Source organism: Lagenorhynchus albirostris, chromosome 1, assembly GCF_949774975.1.
Source record: "Lagenorhynchus albirostris chromosome 1, mLagAlb1.1, whole genome shotgun sequence".
Lineage (NCBI taxonomy): Eukaryota > Metazoa > Chordata > Mammalia > Artiodactyla > Delphinidae > Lagenorhynchus > Lagenorhynchus albirostris.
This window is the reverse complement of record NC_083095.1, coordinates 74689401-74710896: the sequence shown is the minus strand read 5'-3', so window position 1 is coordinate 74710896 and position 21496 is coordinate 74689401. Positions and strand designations below refer to the sequence as shown.

The following is a 21496-nucleotide window of genomic DNA, read 5'->3' as shown; positions in this document are numbered from 1 at the left end:
GACTGTGGCCTCTCCTTTCCACCATCTAGTTATCGTAGATCTAACTGCCCCCAGAGCATCCAGCCTTGCCCCTGCTGTTCTCACTCTAAACATTGCTCTCGGAAAATTTGTTGGCCTTAGTAACTTCTTCAGGTCTTAGTTTATGCTGGGCATTAACCTCAGGACACTCTCCTTGCAGGGTCACTCCTTTATTTATTTAGTCTTGATTATGTCACCTCTCATTATCTCTTGCATATCGTTTCTAAAAATCTGAGCTCATCAAAAGCTTTTGCACAGCAAAGGAAACCATAAACAAGACCAAAAGACAACCCTCAGAATGGGAGAAAATATTTGCAAATGAAGCAACTGACAAAGGATTAATCTCCAAAATTTATAAGCAGCTCATGCAGCTTAATAACAAAAAAACAAACAACCCAATCCAAAAATGGGCAGAAGACCTAAATAGACATTTCTCCAAAGAAGATATACAGACTGCCAACAAACACATGAAAGAATGCTCAACATCATTAATCATTAAAGAAATGCAAATCAAAACTACAATGAGATATCATCTCACACAAGTCAGAATGGCCATCATCAAAAAATCTAGAAACAATAAATGCTGGAGAGGGTGTGGAGAAAAGGGAACCCTCTTGCACTGTTGGTGGGAATGTAAATTGATACAGCCACTGTGGAGAACAGTATGGAGGTTCCTTAAATAACTACACATAGAACTACCTTATGACCCAGCAATCCCACTACTAGGCATATACCCTGAGAAAACCATAATTCAAAAAGAATCATGTACCAAAAAGTTCATTGCAGCTCTATTACAATAGCCCGGAGACGGAAACAACCTAAGTGTCCATCATCGGATGAATGGATAAAGAAGATGTGGCACATATATACAATGGAATATTACTCAGCCATAAAAAGAAACGAAATAGAGCTATTTGTAATAAGGTGGATAGACCTAGAGTCTGTCATACAGAGTGAAGTAAGTCAGAAAGAGAGAGACAAATACCATATGCTAACACATATATATGGAATTTAAGAAAAAAAAAATGTCATGAAGAACCTAGGGGTGAAACAGGAATAAAGACACAGACCTACTAGAGAATGGACTTGAGGATATGGGGAGGGGGAAGGGTAAACTGTGACAAAGCGAGAGAGAGGCATGGACATATATACACTACCAAATATAAGGTAGATAGTTAGTGGGAAGCAGCCGCATAGCACAGGGAGATCAGCTCGGTGCTTTGTGACCACCTGGAGGAGTGGGATAGGGAGGGTGGGAGGGAGATATGCAGGAAGAGCTATCGGAACATATGTATATATATAACTGACTCATTTTGTTGTGAAGCTGAAACTAACATTCCATTGTAAAGCAATTATACTCCAATAAAGATGTTAAAATGAAAAAAAAAAATCAATGTGTTCGGGGCTTCCCTCATGGTGCAGTAGTTAAGAATCTGCCTGCCAATGCAGGGGACACAGGTTCGAGCCCTGGTCTGGGAAGATCTCACATGCCATGGAGCAACTAAGCCCGTGTGCCACAACTACTGAAGCCCACGTGCTTAGAGCCCCTGCTCCACAGCAAGAAAAGCCACCACAAAGAGAAGCCCGCACACTGCAAAGAAGAGTAGCCCCTGCTCACTGCAACTAGAGAAAGCCCGTAGCAATGAAGACCCAACACAGCCAAAAATTAAAAAATAAATAAATAAATTTTAAAAAATCAATTAGTTTAAAAAAAATCAATGTGTTCAATCACACCACTTTCTTCAGATAATTCTCCTATTCTTCCTAAATAAGATAATTAATTGTATCAGAATTTCATCTTGAAGGGACTTCCCTGGTGGTCCAGTGGGTAAGACTCCGCACTTCCAATGCCGGGGGCCCAGGTTCGATCCCTGGTCAGGGAACTAGATCCCGCGTGCAGGCCACAACTAGAAAGTCCGCATGCCGCAACTATGAGCCCGCATGCCACAACTAAGACCTGGTGCAGCCAAAATAAATAAACAAATAATAAAAAAAAAAAAAAAGAATTTCATTTTGAAGACACCCCTGGGTTTTTTTCTGTTTTTAAATCCCTGGTTGTAAAATTGTAATTCTTTGCCCTGAACTTTTCTGCAATCTCTTTGCCTAAAATTTAGAGTACATTTTGGAGGAAAACCAGCATTTCTTTTTCTGGGACATAAACTCTGAGAAGGCATAATCACTTCCTCACAAGGATTCCACATTGCCTCTGGTTATGTCAAATAATAATAAATCCTTATCCTTTAGAGATACATATTGAAGCCTTTATGGATTAAATGGTTTGATGTCTTGGATATGATTTAAATAATCTAGTGTGGGTGAGAAGGGGTGGTTGGAGCATAGATGTTGATAATCATTGATGCTGGTGCTTGAACCCTGGGAGTTCACTGTGCAATTTGCTCTACTTTTGTATATGTTTGAAATCTTCCATAATAAACCATTTTTTTTAATGTAGAGAGGTACTGCTTCTAATAGAATGCAACTGATTTTAGCAAAAGATGCTCAGAGAATTGAAGCTTCCATTGCTATCATATTTCCCTTTCGTACAAATTTTATGATTTTTATGAGGAAAGCAAAACACTTATTCTTCTGATCTGAGAGTGTGCAGTAAATGCCCACAGTTACATCATTCCTACTTCTTTTTGCTTTTATCTTCGTGTTCTCTTCACCATGCTTCTTCACTTAGGATGGGGGTTTATTTCCATGTACTTTACTATGGGAGATCTTCAGGAAAAATCCCTAACTGTTATCTGAGAGCCCTCTGATAGCACTATGTAATAATTCTTCTTCCCAAGGTAAGCAGATGGGATTAACAGAGGCCAGGGCCTTGGTGTCCTTTCTAAGAGATGGGCCACGTATCTGTAATGAGGAAGGAAGAGACTTCTCCTGTTTAGTTGTGAAAAGCAGCCCTCCTGCAGGCAAAAAGCTGGAGGCAGTACTGGGTAGTACTGTCCATTACGTTTGTTGGGAAAGAGAGAAAGGGGAGGTGAAATCCTTTGACAGGTCTCTGTGTCTTGGTCCTGAAGTTTCCCTCTCACTGCAATCAAAAGAATCAAAAAGTAACCTTGCCCAGAGGCAGCAGGCATCCCTTATTATAGCAGATCCTCATACAAGTACATCTCTCTTTGATATACTATATCAATCTCAGCTTTTCTAGCAAATCCATCACTTCTGAACAAGGTATACTTTTTTTTTTTTTTTTTTGGCTGTGTTGGGTCTTCGCTGCTGTGCACGGGCTTTCTTTAGTTGTGGCGAGCGGGGGCTACTCTTTGTTGCGGTGCACGGACTTCTCTTGTTGAGGAGCACGGGCGCTAGGTGCACGGGTTTCAGTAGTTGTGGCTCGTGGGCTCTAGAGCACAGGCTCAGTAGTTGTGGTGCACAGGCTTAGTTGCGCCACGGCATGTGGGATCTTCCCGGACCAGGGCTCAAACCCGTGTCCCCTGCCTTGGCAGGCAGATTCTCAACCACTGCACCACCAGAGAAGCCCAAACAAGGTATACTCTGTCGCTGTCATATTCTAATCAAATAAATTGTTTCCTCCTTGCAGTAAATGTAAAAAGCAAATGTGTTTATTAGCCTCATTGAAATGTTGATGAGTCCAAAAGCATCACTCCCAATCTTCTAGCTTCTCCAAATGCATTACTGAGCAATTTTTCCAACTTTATTCTTCTTTCTCTATAATACCTCATAGCCTCCAAACTACCCAGATGTATACTTTTATCTGTGTATTTTTCCCCTTCCTCTAAAATTTCAGTTTAAACCTTTATTAAGTGCATCTCTCCCAATCTCTATAACATCTGCTCCATCCCTCACCAGAGTGTATCCTCTGGTATCCTAGCACTTACATTCCAGGACTCAGTTCTGTGTTCTCTGTTTTCTTTCACATACACAGACTTCAAGTGACAAAGAGATGAAGATTCCACCTGCCACTCCATTTGCTATCGTGAACTTCAAAGTCACCAGTGACATATCTCATGTGTCTTCTGACTGGTGACGTCATTCATTCCCCAGCAATCAGCAGAAGTATAGCGGCCTGTGGGCTTAATTGGGGTGAGCAATCTCTGTGTTACATGTTACTCAAGAAAAACCACCCGTCTCTGCATTAGGCTAGTCTATGCATAGTCAGAGTCACACTGCTGGGGAGCAGTCCAGCCCCTTAACTGGTACGCTCAGGCCCGCGAATAACCAGATGTCTCCGGAATAATCTACCAAGGCTGTTCCCTCAGAAGGACCAGATTTAAGCTCTCCAAAAAAGCCTCAGCTCTTCTGCCTAAAGCCAGACATTTCAAGTTTTTCCTTGTTTTCTTTACTGCTTGTTTTGTTTTTTGTTGTTGAATGCTGGTTTAGGATACTCTCTGCATCTTAAAAATCACTTTTTCTTCTTGAGTCCTTGATCGATTATTTCTTCCACCCTTCCTAGGTGCCGTTGTATCTCTCAGATAGCAGCTGGTCCTCAAACACTTTTACCTTTTCAGGCTACATAACCATGTCGCTTACTCTGGCTTCAGGGGGGAAAGCATCCGGCAAGAAGACACACGGAGCATAAGCCCTGTGGGTCACTGGATCAGAGCTTCCCATCCTGCCTTCTGGGGCCTAGCCAGCACTTCAGTTGCTGTGGGTCTGCACCACAGGAGGGAGCAAGCAAGCACTTTGCACCAGGAGGCTCACCGATTAACTGCTCCATCGGCTCCCGCCTCAAAGCCAGTGAGTCCTTGGTAACAGGATCCTTACTGGTTTGCTCAGCTAGGTCCAGTTCAGGTTCTCAGAAATGGGTCCCCAAGGCTGACTGAACATCAGGATCGCCTGAGGATCCCCTGAGGAGTGTGAACCTACAGCTCTGGGGCTCCACCCCTGAAGTTCTGGTTCAGGAGGTCTGAGACGGGGCTCCCCAGCGGAGCCTGATGATTTGCCTGCTCTGGGCTACCTTAGGTCATCACAAAACAAAATCATCACTTAGAGAACCACCTTGATCACAGCAAGCCCAAACCCTCACTTAACTCAGCATTCCTGGTTCCACACTAGCATCACTCTACAAGCTTTAACAAAGTTCAGTGCTCGGGCCCCACCCAGGACAATGAAGTCAAGCTCTGGGCTAGAGCCAGGCATCGGCATGTTTTTAAAGTTCCCTGGGTGATTCTAAAGCATGGTGACAATTGAGAACCTTTCTTCCCAAGGCCCCCAACAGTTCTCCTCAGCAGGAACCTTCTGCTTCCTCAAGTCTTGTTCTCCAAGCTAATTTCCATTCTTCTGCCCAGTGGTTCAGAGTTATTTGGCTGGGGGAAAAGAGAGGGAGAGGAAGGGGCCAGGAGTATTTTTTTTTTAATATTTATTTATTTATCTGGTTGTGCCGGGTCTTAGCTGCAGCAGGTGGGCTCCTTAGTTGCAGCATGCATGTGGGATCTAGTTCCCTGGCCAGGGATTGAACCCTAACCCCTGCATTAGGAGCACAGAGTCTTATCCACTGCACCACGAGGGAAGTCCCAAGTGTTTTTTTTAAACCCGCTAGGTGACTCCAACGGTCAGCCGAGGTTGGGACCCACTGTCCCTAGCTCCTTCCCCAGCTTCCTCTAGGCTGTTCCCTTAGCCTCTTCTGAGGCAGAGAGAAAGAGAATAGAAAAAGGAAGAGACCAAAGGTGAACCCCTGAAAAGCTTTGGGGATCAGGCCAGCACAGAGCTCCACCTCCCTCCCTGCTGGTGAAGAGTTTGTTCCGAAGTTCACGTTGACCCCATACCAGAAAGACCTCAGCGCTCTGACTCTAGTCCCCTTGCTGCTGTGAATGTGGAACATGAAATGTAAGCTTCCTGGGCTTCCCTGGTGGCGCAGTGGTTAAGAATCCGCCTGCCAATACAGGGGACACGGGTTCGAGCTCTGGTCAGGGAAGATCCCACATGCCGCCGAGCAACTAAGCCCGCGAGCCACAACTACTGAGCTCACGTGCCACAACTACTGAAGCCCGCACACCGCAACTACTGAAGCCTGTACGCCACAACTACTGAAGCCTGTGAGCCTAGAGCCCGAGCTCTGCCACAGGAGAAGCTACCGCAATGAGAAGCCCGCGCACCGCACCGAAGACCCAACGCAGCCAAAAATAAACAATAAATAAAATAAATTTATTATAAAAAAAAAGAAATGTAAGCTTCCTCACTCCCAGCTTAAAATGGATAATCCCTCTGGAAGAGGCAACTAGCTTCCAAGTAGAAAGTTCAAAGGGCAAAAGGCAGTTGGGGGCCCAGCATCTGGCTGTTCCACCTCATTAGCCACAAGACATGAAGCTTTCCAGTACCAGGAAAAGCTGCCCAAGGACAGTGGCCAAAGCTCTCAGAGATCTGAAGTCCTACAGTGTCCACGAGTGGCTCGAGCAGCCGCCCTCCCCTCTGCCCGGGCCCCACAGTGGCCCTCAGCCCCCAACACCCTGAGAGCCAAGAGATGCAATGCCTTTCTCGGCCAAGCTGAATCTGGAGCTGTACCTTCTGTTCACTCCTCCAGCCGACATTCACTGAAAACCACCTACTACACGCAGATCACGAGGGTCAAGCGTCAGGGATGCCGAGATCGCCTGACCCCTAAAGAGTAGTCTGTTCACAGGCGGCCCCGCATGTGTGCTGCTGGCCGATGGGTACAGCAGGCAGACCGAATACACAGGAGATAAAACATCCCATTAACAAAAGGCAGAAATCTAGACCAAAAAAACTGGGTCACAGGGTCGCTGACATTCTTACATACATCATCTAAGTTAATCTGACAGAGTAGGTTTATTATCTTCATCTTACAATTGAGAAAACCGAGGCCACTCAGCCAGTGGCCAGCTCAAAAGCTTGTACGCATTCCACTACACTACATGCCCCCCATTTGCATGCAAGGATGTGGGCCGGGGAGTGGGTCTATCTCCCCCTGGGGTAACAGGGCTTCCTGGCTGCAGAGAACTGGAGCAATCCTCAAAGAGCTCTGAGAAGCCAGAGTAATCAGCTTCAGGAGGGGCTGAATGCACACCCCTCTGGCTGGGAAAAGTAACCATTTATAGAGCCCTGAACGGGACAGCAAGGTTCCTTCAGAACTCAGAATTCATCCATTCATCCATTCATTCTTCCATGCATCCATCCATCCAATAAGCATGTATGGAGCTTGAACCCACTGTGTTCCAGACCCTGTGCAGAATCTTTGATTAAGACCCAGTCCCCAGCCTTCCCAGAAAAGTAAACTTGGGCGAATACAAGAATCAGGTGTTATGAAAGTCACTGAGAGGCAACCCATCCAGTCTGGGGGAGTGAAGTGGGTGCAGGTGGGCACCAGGACCACTGTTACCTGCACTGAGTGTACAGAGGCTGATGCTGGGGTGGGGGGAAGGGAGGTGGAGTTCCTGGTAGAGAGGGCAGCATGTGATTACCCTGACCATGCAATGAGTGAAGTCACCCATGCATACAAAAAACTTACCTAAGCAATAATCCGTAAATGATTTCAAGGTCTATTAGCAATACTAGCTTATCTAGGGCTGTAGTTAGTTTATCAGCAGTTCTAAAGGAGGACTACACCTGTAAAGGAAACATAAGCCACCCAGACAGAAGTAGAAATCATATATGCTCTCCCGAAATTTGTCACTGATGAATAGGAAAGGGTGAAAGTATGGTAGAAATATAGATCACGCCTCTGTGAGGTAGAGTCCTATTCTACAGATGAGGAAACTGAGACTAATGAAGTTAACCTGCCTGATGCCGTGCTCCTCAACACCATACACCGTTGCCTTTCAAAGGGATGAGGATGCGCCCTGGACTGTTCAAGGGACAGAAATGCTGACTCCAGGATCCCAAGCATTCCAACCGTGGGGAAGACTTCATTGTAGGGTATGAATATTTCATCCAAGTTTTCCAGAAACGCACCCCCAAACCAAACTAAGGTGGGCTTAAGTCTTTCCCATAAACTCCCCCCTCAGCTTTGGTCCCTTCCACTAACAACCGCCTTCCTTGCCTCCAGGGTCCATCTTCTAGAAAGCACATCTATATTCCCTTCCCTGCCCTTTCTCCACAATGCAGTCTGACATCTGCTCCACTACTCCAGTGAAAAGCCTGCCAAAGTTCCCCTTGACCTCCTTCTTGTCAATTCCAACGATGTTCCATTCCATATTTTATTTAACAGTTCTTCCGAGAAAGGCTACTTTTGAGTGTAAACCCACCTCCCTTGGGTGCACTGCCTTTCCTCAGAACACTTTACATATCTGTCCCTCCCATCAGCTGTGAGCTATGTGAGGGTAGAGATTGGGTAACAGTTATCCTCGTATCCCCAGGGCCTAATCCAGAACTAGGCAGAGTTGATACTCAATAAACCATGCTGGATAAATAAAATCTCTCTGAAATCTGACTCCGCCCTCACTGCCCTGAAATTTCCCTCTCCAAAGTCACCAGTGATCTTCGTGTTGATAAATCCAAACAACTCCACTCAGTCCTATCTAGCTTGACCTCTTAGCAGACTGGACACTGTTGGCCAAACTGCTCTCTTCCACTCACCCTCTCCACGTTTCCCTATTTCTCTGGATGCTGCTTCTCCCCCTTTTTTGCAGAATACCTCTCCCTCAACGTTGGTACTCTAAGGATTCTTATAATTCTAAGAATTCCAAGAATGCTATCCAAAGCCCTTTTCTCTTCCCTTTCTATATCCTGTCCCAGGATCATCTCATCTGCTACTGTGATTTCAACTACTATACACTGATGATTCCCAAAAGTATATCACCAGCCCAACTGTCATGATTCCAGATGCACAGGAATATGTAACCACCTACTCAACATCACCAGGCACAAACTGATCCCATCAATTTCTTGCAAACCTACTACTGCTCCTCCAGTGTTCTCCCTATAAGTAAATGGCATCACCATTCACCCAGTTGCCCAAGCCAGATGCCAAAGCTCAGTATCTTATCATCATTGACAATCTCTACCCATATCTAACTGGTGTCCAAGTCTTTTTTTTTTTTTTTTTTTGCCGTACACAGGCCTCTCCCGTTGCGGAGCGCAGGCTCCGGACGCGCAGGCTCAGCGGCCATGGCTCACGGGCCCAGCCGCTCCACGGCATGTGGGATCTTCCCAGACCGGGGCACGAACCCGTGTCCCCTGCATCGGCAGGTGGACTCTCAACCACTGCGCCACCAGGGAAGCCCGGTGTCCAAGTTTTAACCAGTACCTTCATCCCCAAAACATGACTGTAGTCCAAGCCACCAGCATGTCTCACCAGGATCATGGCACAGCTTCCTAACTGGTCCCACTGCTTTTCGTCCTGCAAAGTCAGAATAATCTTCCTAAAAATCACAAATATCACTCCCCTACTTTGAAAGCCCAAAAAGGTTTTTCACTGCCTTCGAAGAAGCCCACCAAACTCCTTAATATAGCACGTGTTGTAGGTTATATTTTCCAAAGATATCTCGCCAATATCTCCCATCCCACATGCTTTTCATACAATGTGACTTTAACGCTCTGCCCATCAAGAGATAGGGTCTGTGCCTCTTAAAACTGGATGGTCTTCTGTGAATGTTTCTACCTATATAGTGCTGCAGGAGTGATACCATGTGACTTCAGAGGCGAGGTCATAAGAGGCAATGCAGCTTCCACTTTGCTTGCTCGGATACTCATTCTTGAAGCCTTCAGCCACCGAGTAAACAGTCTGATTGCGCTGAGGCTGCCATTATGTGAGAAAGCTCAATGTAGTCCATATAGAGAGACCACATGGAAAAGCCCTGACGTGACTTGAGAAAAAGATGCCCATCTAGTCTGCATCTGCTTCAGCTTCCGCCTGTTTCAGCTCCTGCCACCATCTGTCTACAACCACATAAGACCCTGAGCCAGAACTGCCCCACTTAGCCCTTCCCAAATTCCTAAGCCATAGAAACCACGAAAGAATAAAATGACTGTTTGAAAACACTTAGTTTTGTGTGATTTGTTACACAGCAATAATAACTAGAACGGTTTAGATAAAGCCCTGAACAACCTATCCTGTGACCTCCATCTACCTCTGCAGGCCAACTCTCAACATTTCCTACCTTAAACGCAATACCTGAGCTCCTTTCAGTGTCTCAAAGATGTCCTTTCTTGTCTTCAAGTTTTCACACATTCGTTCTTGCTGCCTGAGATGCTCCTCTTCCCTCTCTACTCGGTTAATTCTTCTTCACTCAGGTGTCAACTTCCTTATGGAGAACTTCCAAACCCCTAGGCTATTCAGGTTTCCTCCTGGGCTCCCTCTGCCTCACAAGTCACAACACTCATCATGATCCATTGTAATCTTGGACTGGGTTGCCCATCTGTACACACACACACACACACACACACACACACACACACACACACACACACACACACACACACACACACGAGAGCTCCATAACGACAATGACCAGTGCTGGGAAAACAGCAATTCAGGCTTTTGTCGTTTCCTACCTAGATTGGTAAGAAAGGTATCTAACCCATGTCTCTGCCTCCAGACTTGCTCTTAGGTCCCACCCCAGCTGCCCTGCTCCCTCCTTCCAATCCTGCAGTGCCTCCTTATAGGCTTCAGGAGAAAATCTAAACCCTCTAGGAAGGTTTGGCCTCGTGCGCTAACCCCTTGCCTCCCCTTGTCCCCTCACATCCCACAATCCCCCATGCACAGCCCGCGCCCCACACTTCTTCTCACCTTTGTGCCTTTACATTGCCTTTCCCTGTGCCTAGAATTCCTTACGCCTTCTTCATTCAACAGACATTTACTGAGTACCTAGCGGACGCCAGGCACTGTTCTAGGTGCCAGAGGCTCAGCAGTGAGCAAAACAAAGTCCTTACTTTCATGATGCTGATACTCTAGAGGCAAAGATAGATAATAAACAAGTAACGAATTAATGTCAGGTGGTAAGAAGTCTAGAGAGAAAAACAAAACCGGCTGGGAGACTGCGAGTGACCATTTTAGATGGGATAGGTCTCTGGTAAGGCAATATTTGTGCAAAGACTTGAATGGAGTAAAGGAATAAGCTCTGAAGGCATCTGGGGAAAAAGCCTTCCCGGCAGAAAGAACAGTAAGTACAAAGCCCCTGAAGCGGGAGTGTGGCAGGCAAACTGGAAGAAAAGCAAGAAGGGGAGGCCTGGAGCTGCAGCGGAGAGAGTGAGGGTGAGAGGAATGAGATGTGTCAGAGCGTCCGATGGCGTCGGCTCTGTAGGCTGTGGTGAGTGGGTTCCTCACCGCCCCCCCTTGACTCCTCTCCGTCCTTCAGTGTTGGGTACTAAGTGCGGACCTCACCTCCTGAATTAGCCGCACTCAAGCCCCCTCCAGCACTCACCATATACAATGTTTCACTGACTATTTTTGCCCTTCTTCTCCACTAACCATGAGTTCCCTGCAAGAAGGGCTCTACCTTTCAGCCTCATACTTTAGAGAACCCACCGCATTCAGACTATTTCCTCAAATAGTCAAAACTTTCTTCCTTTGTTCTGGCTCCATGCCCTGCAAGGAATTCCCTGATTACTAGATGGGTTCCCCAGTGACTATGGTACTAGGAAGCGGGTGTCTTGATAGCGAACACATGCCTTCTGCTCATTAGAAATCATACATGTGGGACCTCTCTGGCGGTCCAATGGTTAAGACTCCGCACTTCCAACGCAGCGGGTACGGGATTGATCCCTGGTTGGGGAACTAAGATCCCACATGCAGCATGGCGCGGCCAAAAAATAAAAATAAATAAAAATAATTTTAAAAAAGAAATCACATATGTATGCTCACCATGTCCATTAATAGACTGACATCAACATGTACCTCTTTTTTAGGTAAGTGTGACTCAGTTGGGGGAAAATGATCAACTCTGGGTCATGATGACCCTAGGAAGGCACAGCTCTTGGAAGGGCACATGAGCATCCCAGCGGAAGCCTCAGGTGACCCTCTACCTCATCACTCAGCCCACCTTCCCTATTTCAGAAGGCAAGCCCATCACCCCCCATCTGTCCAAGCCTGAATCCTTAGCATCATCTCTGAGAGCTCCGAAGCCCTCCACACCCAGAAGTCCTAGAAATCCCACCTTATGACTATTTCTTTTCTTTTTTTTTTTGCGGGCCTCTCACTGTTGTGGCCTCTCCCGTTGTGGAGCACAGGCTCCAGAGGCGCAGGCCGAGCAGCCATGGCTCACGGGCCCAGCCGCTCCACGGCATGTGGGATCTTCCCAGACTGGGGCACGAACCCGTGTCCCCTGTATCGGCAGGCGGACTCCCAACCACTGCGCCACCAGGGAAGCCCATGACTATTTCTTCATCCATCCCTTCATCTCCCTTCCAAAGGCACAGCCCACAGTGCAGGCCGTCACTACCCTTCAGGTTGCAGCTCCCTAACCTGGTGCCCCTACCTTCTGTCTCTCACTTTTTTCCAAAAACACTCTCCACAAAGCCAGAGTTCTTCTTCAAAGCAAATGTGATTTCATGTCTCCACTGAAAATCAATAGCTTCTGCCTGCTCTCACGATAAAGTCCAACCTGTTCCGGCACCATATAAACCCCTGCGGAGCTGGCCCTGGGACTACATTTCCAGTCTCTCCCTTCTCATTCCTCTCCTACCCACATTCCAGCCATACCAACTACCTGGAATTCTTGAACCGGTTCTGCGCCTTTTTGTACCCTGCACCTTCACACGCAGTTCCCTCTGTCAGAAGTGTCTGAGGAGACGGCTACGTTTCTATTCAAAATTCAGTTCAGACATCACAGTCCCTGCACTGTCGTCCTAAGCGCTCCTCCCCACAAGAGGAAAGTCGTCTCGCTTGCTCTGAGGGGGCCTCTTTCCCAGCTGCTTGTAAGCCTCTTCCTCTCCCTACTTCTTGGTTTCCTCCTGAAGGGTTACAGTTAGATGAATGAGCTATTACTGCCTAGATCCTATCTGGACAGAATATCTCAGCATCCGACTTGTACTGGTTGCTCATTAAACAAGAGCTGAAGGAAGAAACTCATGAATCGTATGCCCCTAAATTCTTACTTACAATCTCGGTTGCCCTTCTGAACCTTCTTCCAGATCTCTATGTCCCTCTGAAGATTATTAGAGATAGAACAAAGTCCTATAAGCAACCGAGAGAGAGCAATTTTAATCATAATCATTAATACATTACACTTGAGCCATGATTTATGGTTTTCACTGAATCTCATGTCATGCTCACAGGAGTCTGGAAGTAACAGTCACTACACACAGTTATAGAGCCCAGCCTCAAACACAAGTCTGGTATGCTTTTCATTCTATCAGGCTTGTCTCAAATATATGCCATAAATCCAGCACGAAACTCTGTCTTTTATTAACTGGGGAGCTCTCTAGACTAATTGTAACTGTGGCTACTCTGCATGTATTCTTAGGAGGGTGCACATGTGTATGTATGCGTACTTGGGTGCACAAGAGTTTGAGTACATCTCTATTCCCAAATTAGAAGCAGCAAATTAAAAAGACTGATGAAGGCAGGCCCAATGCCAGAATCAAGGAACAATAGCTGTCAGAGACAACACACATCAAAATCATGAAAGAATAAAACCTGAGGCACTGAAGTCGGGCCAGCTGTCTGAGGCCACTGAGGAAGCAAACATTCATCCCCAGACCAGGGGCCTCAGTCATACAAGCTTTGACATGTGCAGTGGTGACCCTGAGTCACCAGAAAAAAAAAAAAAAAAAAAACCTCAAGTTATGAGGGCAAGCAGACATATCACTGGTTTTAAAGAGATTTCAACCAAGATGGCTAAAATAGAATTCTGGTGCTTAAAGGGATGCAGCCCTCTTGGAAATTTTACTTAAGTGGAATAATCCTTACTCTACACAAGATACGTAAGTATATGCCCACGTTTGAGGGGACCCCGAGACCAACAGATCCTAAAATTAGTTTCATCAGAAAGTCAGCCCACCAGCTCATCGGTAAATGATGCCAGAGAAACTACAGGTCACCTTTAAGACCTCAAGGGAAAACCCCCTTCCTGCAACCTAGGGCAGTGCCTTTGTACCTCCCTGACCGTTGCCAGAATGACAAACAGCCCCACACACAGACATGAGTCTGAACCCACACATGGGCACACGAAACACCACGGGAGGAGCCTACAGAGGACAGCCGGCTTTCTGCACAACAGTCAAAAGAGGGAGGCTGGAGAGGAAGCTGAGAGTAAAATGAGGCAGTGGAGAAACTGAAAGGAAAGAGCACATGAGGCTGATTGAGAGGGTTGATCCAGCAAGCAATTGTACCTGGTACAAAATGCCTGTCCCCCCCACAGCTGCCCCTGAAACTGACAGGACCGCTCAGCTTCTCCACAGCCAGGGGTGGGCGGGGTCTCCAAGGTCCCAGGGTCTCTCACGCTGCAAGGGCACTTTTCTAGAACAGAGGCAGCTGAGGGAAGGGGTTGCAGAGGATCAGCCTCTCAGCACCTCCAAAGTGGCTTTGCTGAACGTACAAATTTAAATAATATTTTATTTATGAGATGGAGAAAAAGGCAAGGTAGATTGAAATGACAGTTTTAAGAATCTAGGCCACAAAGAAGGTAAATTGGTGCAGCTACTATGGAAAACAGTATGGAGGTTCCTCAAAAAAACTAAAAACAGAGTTGCCATATCATCCAGCAATCCCACTCCTGGGCAGATATCTGGACAAAACTATAATTCAAAGAGATAACATGAACCCCTATGTTCATAGCAGCACTATTTACAAGAGCCAAGACATGAAAACAACCTAAATGTCCATCGACAGATGAATGGATAAAGAGGACGTATAACATATATACGGTGGAATATTACTCAGCCATAAAAAAGAACAAAATCATGCGTTTTGCAGCAACATGGATGGACCGAGAGATTATCATACTAAGTGAAGTCAGACAGAGAAAGACAAATACGATATGATATCACTTATATGTGGAATCTAAAATATGACACAGGGACTTCCCTGGTCGTCCAGTGGTAAAGAACCCGCCTTGCAATGCAGGGGATGTGGGTTCGATCCCTGGTCAGGGAACTAAGATCCCACATGCTGTGGGGCAACTAAGCCCATGCACCACAACTACTGAGCTCACGCACCTCAACTGGAGCCCATGTGTCACAAACTACACAGCCCACACACTCTGGACCCTGCACACCACAACTACAGAGCTCGCGCACCCTGGAGCCTGCATGCCACAACTAGAGAGAAGCCCACACGCCGCAACGAAGAGCCCACGCACCGCAACAAAAGATCCCGCGTGCCTCAATGAAGATCCCAATGCAGCCAAAATTTTTTAAAAATTGTAACTAAGACCCAATGCAGCCAAAATTTTTTAAAAATTGAAAATAAATAAATAAATAAAATACGACACAAATGACTTATCTATGAAACAGAAACAGACTCACAGACATAGAGAACAGACTTGTGGTTGCCAAGGGGGAGCAGGGAGGGGAGGGATGGACTGGGAGTTTGGGATTAGCAGACGCAAACTATTACACATACAATGGCTAAACAGCAAGGTCCTACTATATAGCACAGGGAACTATATTCAATATCCTGTGATAAACCATAATGGAAAAGAATATGAAAAAGAATGTATACATAAGTATAACTGAATCACTTTGCTGTACAATAGAAATTAACACAACATTGTAAATCAACTCAACTTCAATGAAATAAATTTTTTAAAAAAAGAATCTAGCCCACAGAAAAACTCATGCAAACGCAATAGGATATTCACTGAAGTGTTATCTGTAAGACTGAAAAACTGGAACCAACTGAAGTGGCCATTACCAGAGGCCTAATTAGCTAAACATACAATACATCCTTAAAATTAACATGGAATAACATGAAGCATTGTTTTAAAGTAGATCTGTAAATCGAAAAGAGCATCACTGATAAATTCTGGGGAAAAAACCAAACTGTAGAATTACATGTGTACTATGATCCCATTTTTGTAAAACAAAACAAAACTACATCCCTTGAAAGAAGAAGAAAAATGTCAGCAAAGGTAGAGACTGCTAATGATGTTTACCATAGGAAGCTGGGAGAAAGGATTTTTTTTTTCTTGGACACTGATGCTGTTTGAATTTTCACACTTAGCGTACATTAATTTAACAACAACAAAAAAGTGTCTGTCAGAGGCATTCCTTTCCATCTCCTTCTTACCGACTAAGCAGACTCACGTGCTGGCCTCTGCCCCACGCTCCACCCCACCCCTCCTGCCCAGCCCCACTTACAGATGCAGGCAGCAGCCAGCAGGCGGCCAGCAGCATAGGGGGCTAAGCAGTTCGGGAAGATGGGCTGCACCATGTAGTTGGCAAAGGTGATGGCAATGATGGCCTGGCTGGTGGGCTCGATGATGAGGAGGGAGGTCCAGAGTCGGATGAAGGCAAGGAGCTCTCCGAAGGCCTCGAGGATGTAGGCGTAGCTGGCCCCAGATTTCTTAATGGTGGTGCCCAATTCCGCATAACAAAGGGCCCCAAAGACGGAGAAGAGGCCCCCAACAGCCCAGATGACCAGGGAGAGGCCAAAGGAGGCACTGTATATGAGCACGCCTTTGGGGGAGACAAAGATGCCCGAGCCAATCATGTTCCCCACAATCAGGCACACGCCGTTCAGCAGCGAGATCTCCTTCTTCAGTTTTACCTGCTCCGACCTGGGGCTGGCTTCATCTGCCAAAGGGGAGGCGTCCCTCTCATGCTGGGAGGCCACTTCATACTTAACACCGTCGACCATGGTGGAGGAGGAGAAAGCCTTCACCAGCTTTCTGGCATTGCCCTCTAAGGAAGAAAGGTGAAGATATATAGCAGGTTGGCAATTACAGAGAACTCTCCTCCACAGGGGCCAGAGTGGGCAAGCCACCCACGCCCACCATTTCAGAGACCTCTCTCTCACGTCCCACCTCCCATGAACCTCTTCTCCATCTGGCTCACCAACTCGAGTCTTTAAAGGATGGCACTCATTCTCCAGAGAGAAAGCATGTTTCTCATCATCAGACTAGCACTGCCCACCTGATTTACAAGATAGAAAACTAAATCCCGGTTCTATCTGAGCTCATTGGAGACGGGAAGACGAACAATTTGGCAGCTCCCACGTGTAACCATAATGATTTGAGCCTGTGCTTTTCAGCCTTACCCAAAAAAAAGTCTGTCTTCCCTCCAATTTCAGTCTCACCTGTCACCTGTGATGAGATGCAACCTTGGGAGCCAACCTTGCAAGCAGCTAGTCTGTGGGTTCTCCTCACAACACTGCCCTTTCCCCCCAAGGACCCTGGCTCTGGCAAAGGCTTCAGAGAGCTCTTGTCGGAAACTCACAACTATCCACCTGTTCAGGGAGTAGCCCTTAACAACCCTCAGCTGAACTCTTCAGCCCCAGCAAAGCCCAACCAGCCCAGCCCCACCCAGAAAGAAGACAGGCCTCCTCTGCTCCGTGCTTTTCCTTTCCCAAATACCATTCCCAGCCCCTCATGTTGTAGGTCTCTGGCCATGAAATCCCTGCATAGTTGCATCACCCAAAAAAAAGTATGGATGAGAGATCAGTGATCCAAACGTGCAGCCCAACCTAGAGATGACTGGAGGCAGCCGATGACCACTCCCCACCCGGCAGGTTGCTGCTGGAGAGACAGCACCAAAGCAGAGGCAAGGAAACAGCTGAAGCGGGGTAGCAAATGCTGGGCATCACGGAGCAGGAGGTGATGAGAGGAGGTCAGGCCAGGCTGGCCAAGCAAGTGGACAGATCCTAGGGCTAGAGGCACTCAGGAAAGGAAGCAACTGGACACAGCAGAGCAGCAAAGGGAGAGTGGGCAAGATGAGCGGGGCTGAGGGAGAGGGTGGGAAGCACACTCACTCCCTGGCCCTGGGTGGAAGCAGGTCCCCGAGGCAGCGGCCACACAGAGACACAGCCTCTGGGAGCTGTGATCTGACCACTCCTGCTCTTCAGCCAGTAGTAAAAGGAAAGGCCGGGCAAATGCTTATGGATTTAAGTCATATCAAGAAGTCAAGAAGGGCGGAGGGACAGAGGGAGGGGGAGAGGGGTGTTAAGCAACTGTCTGGGTCCAAGGTTCACTGGCCCTTCCCGTCTGCAAGGGGCAGGCTAGGAGCTCTTGGCTCAGCACTTTCTGTGATAAGAACGCCCTCTCTCAGAAATCTCCTTTGTCAGCTCTGCTCCAGGACCAGGGGCCCAGAAGAAAGGATTGACAGTCAGCTGGGTGGGTGCAGTTTCTGCAGCCCTGGGGAAGCTGTCCCCAAGCAAAGTAGCTGAGGACAGGGCTGCGGCTGAGAAAGAATGCACAGCCCTCTCTCTCTCCAGGCCCTGGCTTAGCCCCACTTCTCTCTCACCCTGAACAAGAAAGGCAGGAAGGTTGCACATTGTGCCACAGAGGCTTGTTCACATGCAGATTAGAGGAAGTGTAAGTACAGTCCAACTCGTGATCGGGCGTCCTAAGAGAACTCTGCACACTTCCCCACACAGAGTGAGAGGTGGCCGCCCGAAACTTGCGTCATGACCCCAAGGCTGATCCTCAAGCTGCTTCCGAGGAAACAAGGTCAAGAAATGAGACTGAAACCTCTGGCTGCATCCATGCCCAACTCACAGGCCCTTTCATCCTTAAGAAAACATACCAGGATCTATGGGCTAAGCATAAATTCCTATAAACACCTTCCCCAAATACAAGTTTACTCTAATTTCCTAAAACTATGGGTAAATAAGTTTTCACTGAGCTATACTGGACAGGCCCAGAACAGACAGAGGAAGTTGAGCAATTTGGGGAAAGCATATATTCTGTTTTTAGAGTCTACTTAACTCCGGTATCCTGGGTCTCCTTTACCAACAGAAATACACCCTACTTATTCTGAAATCCAACTGTCTTTCTGTTCCTTCTCGTGCCCTTTCAAACCCCCTTTGGTTATTCAACTACCAGAGAACAAAGATCTAAAAAGCCCTGGGGTAAGGGGGGTGCTTATCTTTACCCTACAACCTCCCCTTCTCGTCCCTTAAACTTTTTTTTTTCACCCAGGAGGGGGACCCCGATGTTAGCCTTCCCAGAGATCATATCTCCCAAGCCACTCTCACAAAAACTTCTGAAATCCATCCAGAAGACTGTCCTTTTCTCCCAGCTCCCACTTAAACGTTCCTATAATAATAGTAACTCATTTATTGAGCACTTAACCAAGCCAGACATATTGCTAAACACCTACATGTCTTATCTCATTTAATCCCCCCAGCAGCCCCTTAAGGCAGACACTAAGTAAGTCACATGCCAAGATGCCATAGCAAGGGAGGCAGGTAGGTTAGCCAACAAAGCCCAAGCTCTGTGCTCTCTCTCCAACCTCCCCACCCGCTCTGACCTGCCCAGTCTCTAGCCCTCCTCTAAGGCAGGAAAGCCCTTTAGATGGCTCTCTAATGAACTACCTGGGGGAGGATGTGATTAGATTAAAAGAAAGTCTCTGCTGTCCTTCAGTCTAAAGTCTAGGCTAGGGCGCAGTGGTTAAGAATCCGCCTGCCAGTGCAGGGGACAAAGGTTCGAGCCCAGGTCCGGGAAGACCCGCACGTGCCGCGGAGCAACTAAGCCCGTGCGCCACAACTACCAAGCCCACGCTCTGGAGCCAGCGAGCCACAACTACTGAAGCCAACACACCGCAACGAAGAGTAGCCCTCGTTCACCGCAACTAGAGGAAGCTCGCGCGCAGCAATGAAGACCCAACACAGCCAAAAATAAGTAATAAATAAAATAAATAAATTTAAAATAAAATAAAATAAAGTCTAGGCTAAAGGCTCCAACAAAGCCCATCCATCTCCTTCCTGGCTGCTCCTCCCCTTTCTCATCCCTTTGCAGGAACGAGAAACGATTACAAGTCCTCTTGGCAGTGCTGCTATATTGCTAGGGTGCCCACTTCTAAAGCAAACAAAAACACACGGAAACACATCATCACGCTAGGCCTTTTAAGATCAAATTCCCTGGCACCAAGGGTGAGCATGTGTCCTAATGGGGCATAGGGAAAAGGAGTGAAGGGGCGACAAATGAAGGGGAAACTGTAAGGTTAAGTAGGGAGAGACGTGTGCAGGGTTTATTTTCTGGCTGGTGGTATCTGAAAGGTTAAATCCTCATCGTGGAATCTTGAGACAAAAACCCACTGGGGTGAAATCCACACTCCAGCAAACAGCACACCCTAGTGGTCTCACCAGGAAGTGCTTATCTATATGAATGGAATCCCTTTCCTAGCCTACTCCTTAGTAGACCCACTCAAACTGGACGGAGGAGGCTGACTTCAGAGAAAAGATGCCCCCTCTTTTCTCAACCACGGCCCAGCACTAGCTCCGTGGGCAGGAAGGTACCATCCTTGGCGGCTCGCATTCCTTCCTGAGACCCCAGCTCTCAGGGTCATGCCTCCACCATTCAGGCAGCCTGGAACCAGCAGGACCTGTCCTGAAGTGCTCTCCCACCCCAGGCTTTACAAGAGAAACTTGCAGAGCCTGGAATCCCAGGAGATAACAGAGTTCCAGATACGCAGCACCCCGTCTCCTTCCTGTCTGAAGTGCATACCCCTCTGAGGACCTAGTGGAGATTACTGGACAACACACTCATCCTACAGGAGAAGTTTCAGATTCAGGGGTTCAGGGAACACAGGGAGCAGGGCCCCAGCAGGCAGGGAAGCCCCGCACCCTGACCCCACCTGTGAATATGGCAAAACCAAAACACGCTTCCTCCAGGGACCAGCATACCGTTCAGCGTCTTGGTTCCTCGGTCAAGCTCAGGGAGCTAAGGTGAAAAGACACTTTCTCCCCCAGACACCCGCATCCTGCCTTCCTAGCTCTCACTGGGCTGTGCTGCCTCCCCGAATATCAGGAACAGAAAACAGACACACTCTGCTCCAGATGGATTCCCCCATCTCCCCAAGCTGGGAGCTCAGTTACTCCCTCCCCCATTCTCCATTTGTTTTTCTATATTCCACTGTAGCTATGACAGTCCCTTTAAAAAAATTTTTTTTTAAATTGCAGCAAGAAAGAAAGTGTTTACTTCTGTGGCCAGGGCCTCCACGAATGCAGCGCTGAAGTCTCTGGGCAGAGGGCTCTGCATGGGGAGGGCTGGGGCTGGGAAAATAAGAGGCTCACGGGTCTCCGGTCCAGCCAGTTCTCAGGACTCACTCCATCCTCCTCTGACACTTCCCCTCTCGCCCATCGTCCCTCCTCTCCCATCTCTTACCTGTCCTGAGATCTTCGGGCAGGTGCGAGGAGGAGGAGGTACCAGCACTCGGGAGGAGGGGCAGGTGCTGGGAAAGGGAACCCGGGGTAAGGCTCGAGCTCCAGCAGCTGTTGACTCTGAAGAGCAGAAAAGGCAGAGTGTGACTCCGGGGACCGATCTGGAAAACAGGAAAACACATGTGTGACTCTGGCCGGCAGCAGGGAGGGGCCAGGGAACGGGTTGGAGCTGGGACAGCCTGTTCAGACCCAGAGGACCTCAACGCCTGCCTGCCTCCAGGCACCTTCTCCACTCGGAGCCTCAGCTCCTCCTCCCCTCTACCTCAGCCCCTGAACTTCCTGCTTGTCCTGCATTTACTG

The 21496-nt window shown here is 47.6% G+C and overlaps 1 protein-coding gene and 1 non-coding gene across 2 annotated transcripts in view; one reads left to right on the top strand and one right to left on the bottom strand.

Annotated features, from left to right (window-relative positions):
- The window catches only part of SLC7A7 (solute carrier family 7 member 7), a 53221-nt gene that overhangs the window by 11907 nt on the left and 19818 nt on the right, over positions 1 to 21496 (bottom strand). Inside the window, exons 4-5 of the mRNA XM_060145992.1 lie at positions 21141 to 21297; positions 16177 to 16719 (exon numbers count right to left, since the gene is read on the bottom strand). Coding sequence (XP_060001975.1) covers positions 16177 to 16719; positions 21141 to 21297 — 700 coding nt within the window. The remainder of the gene's footprint in view (positions 1 to 16176; positions 16720 to 21140; positions 21298 to 21496) is intronic.
- TRNAG-UCC (transfer RNA glycine (anticodon UCC)) lies at positions 1829 to 1901 on the top strand. The gene has a single exon. It is a non-coding gene; the product is annotated as a tRNA-Gly (tRNA).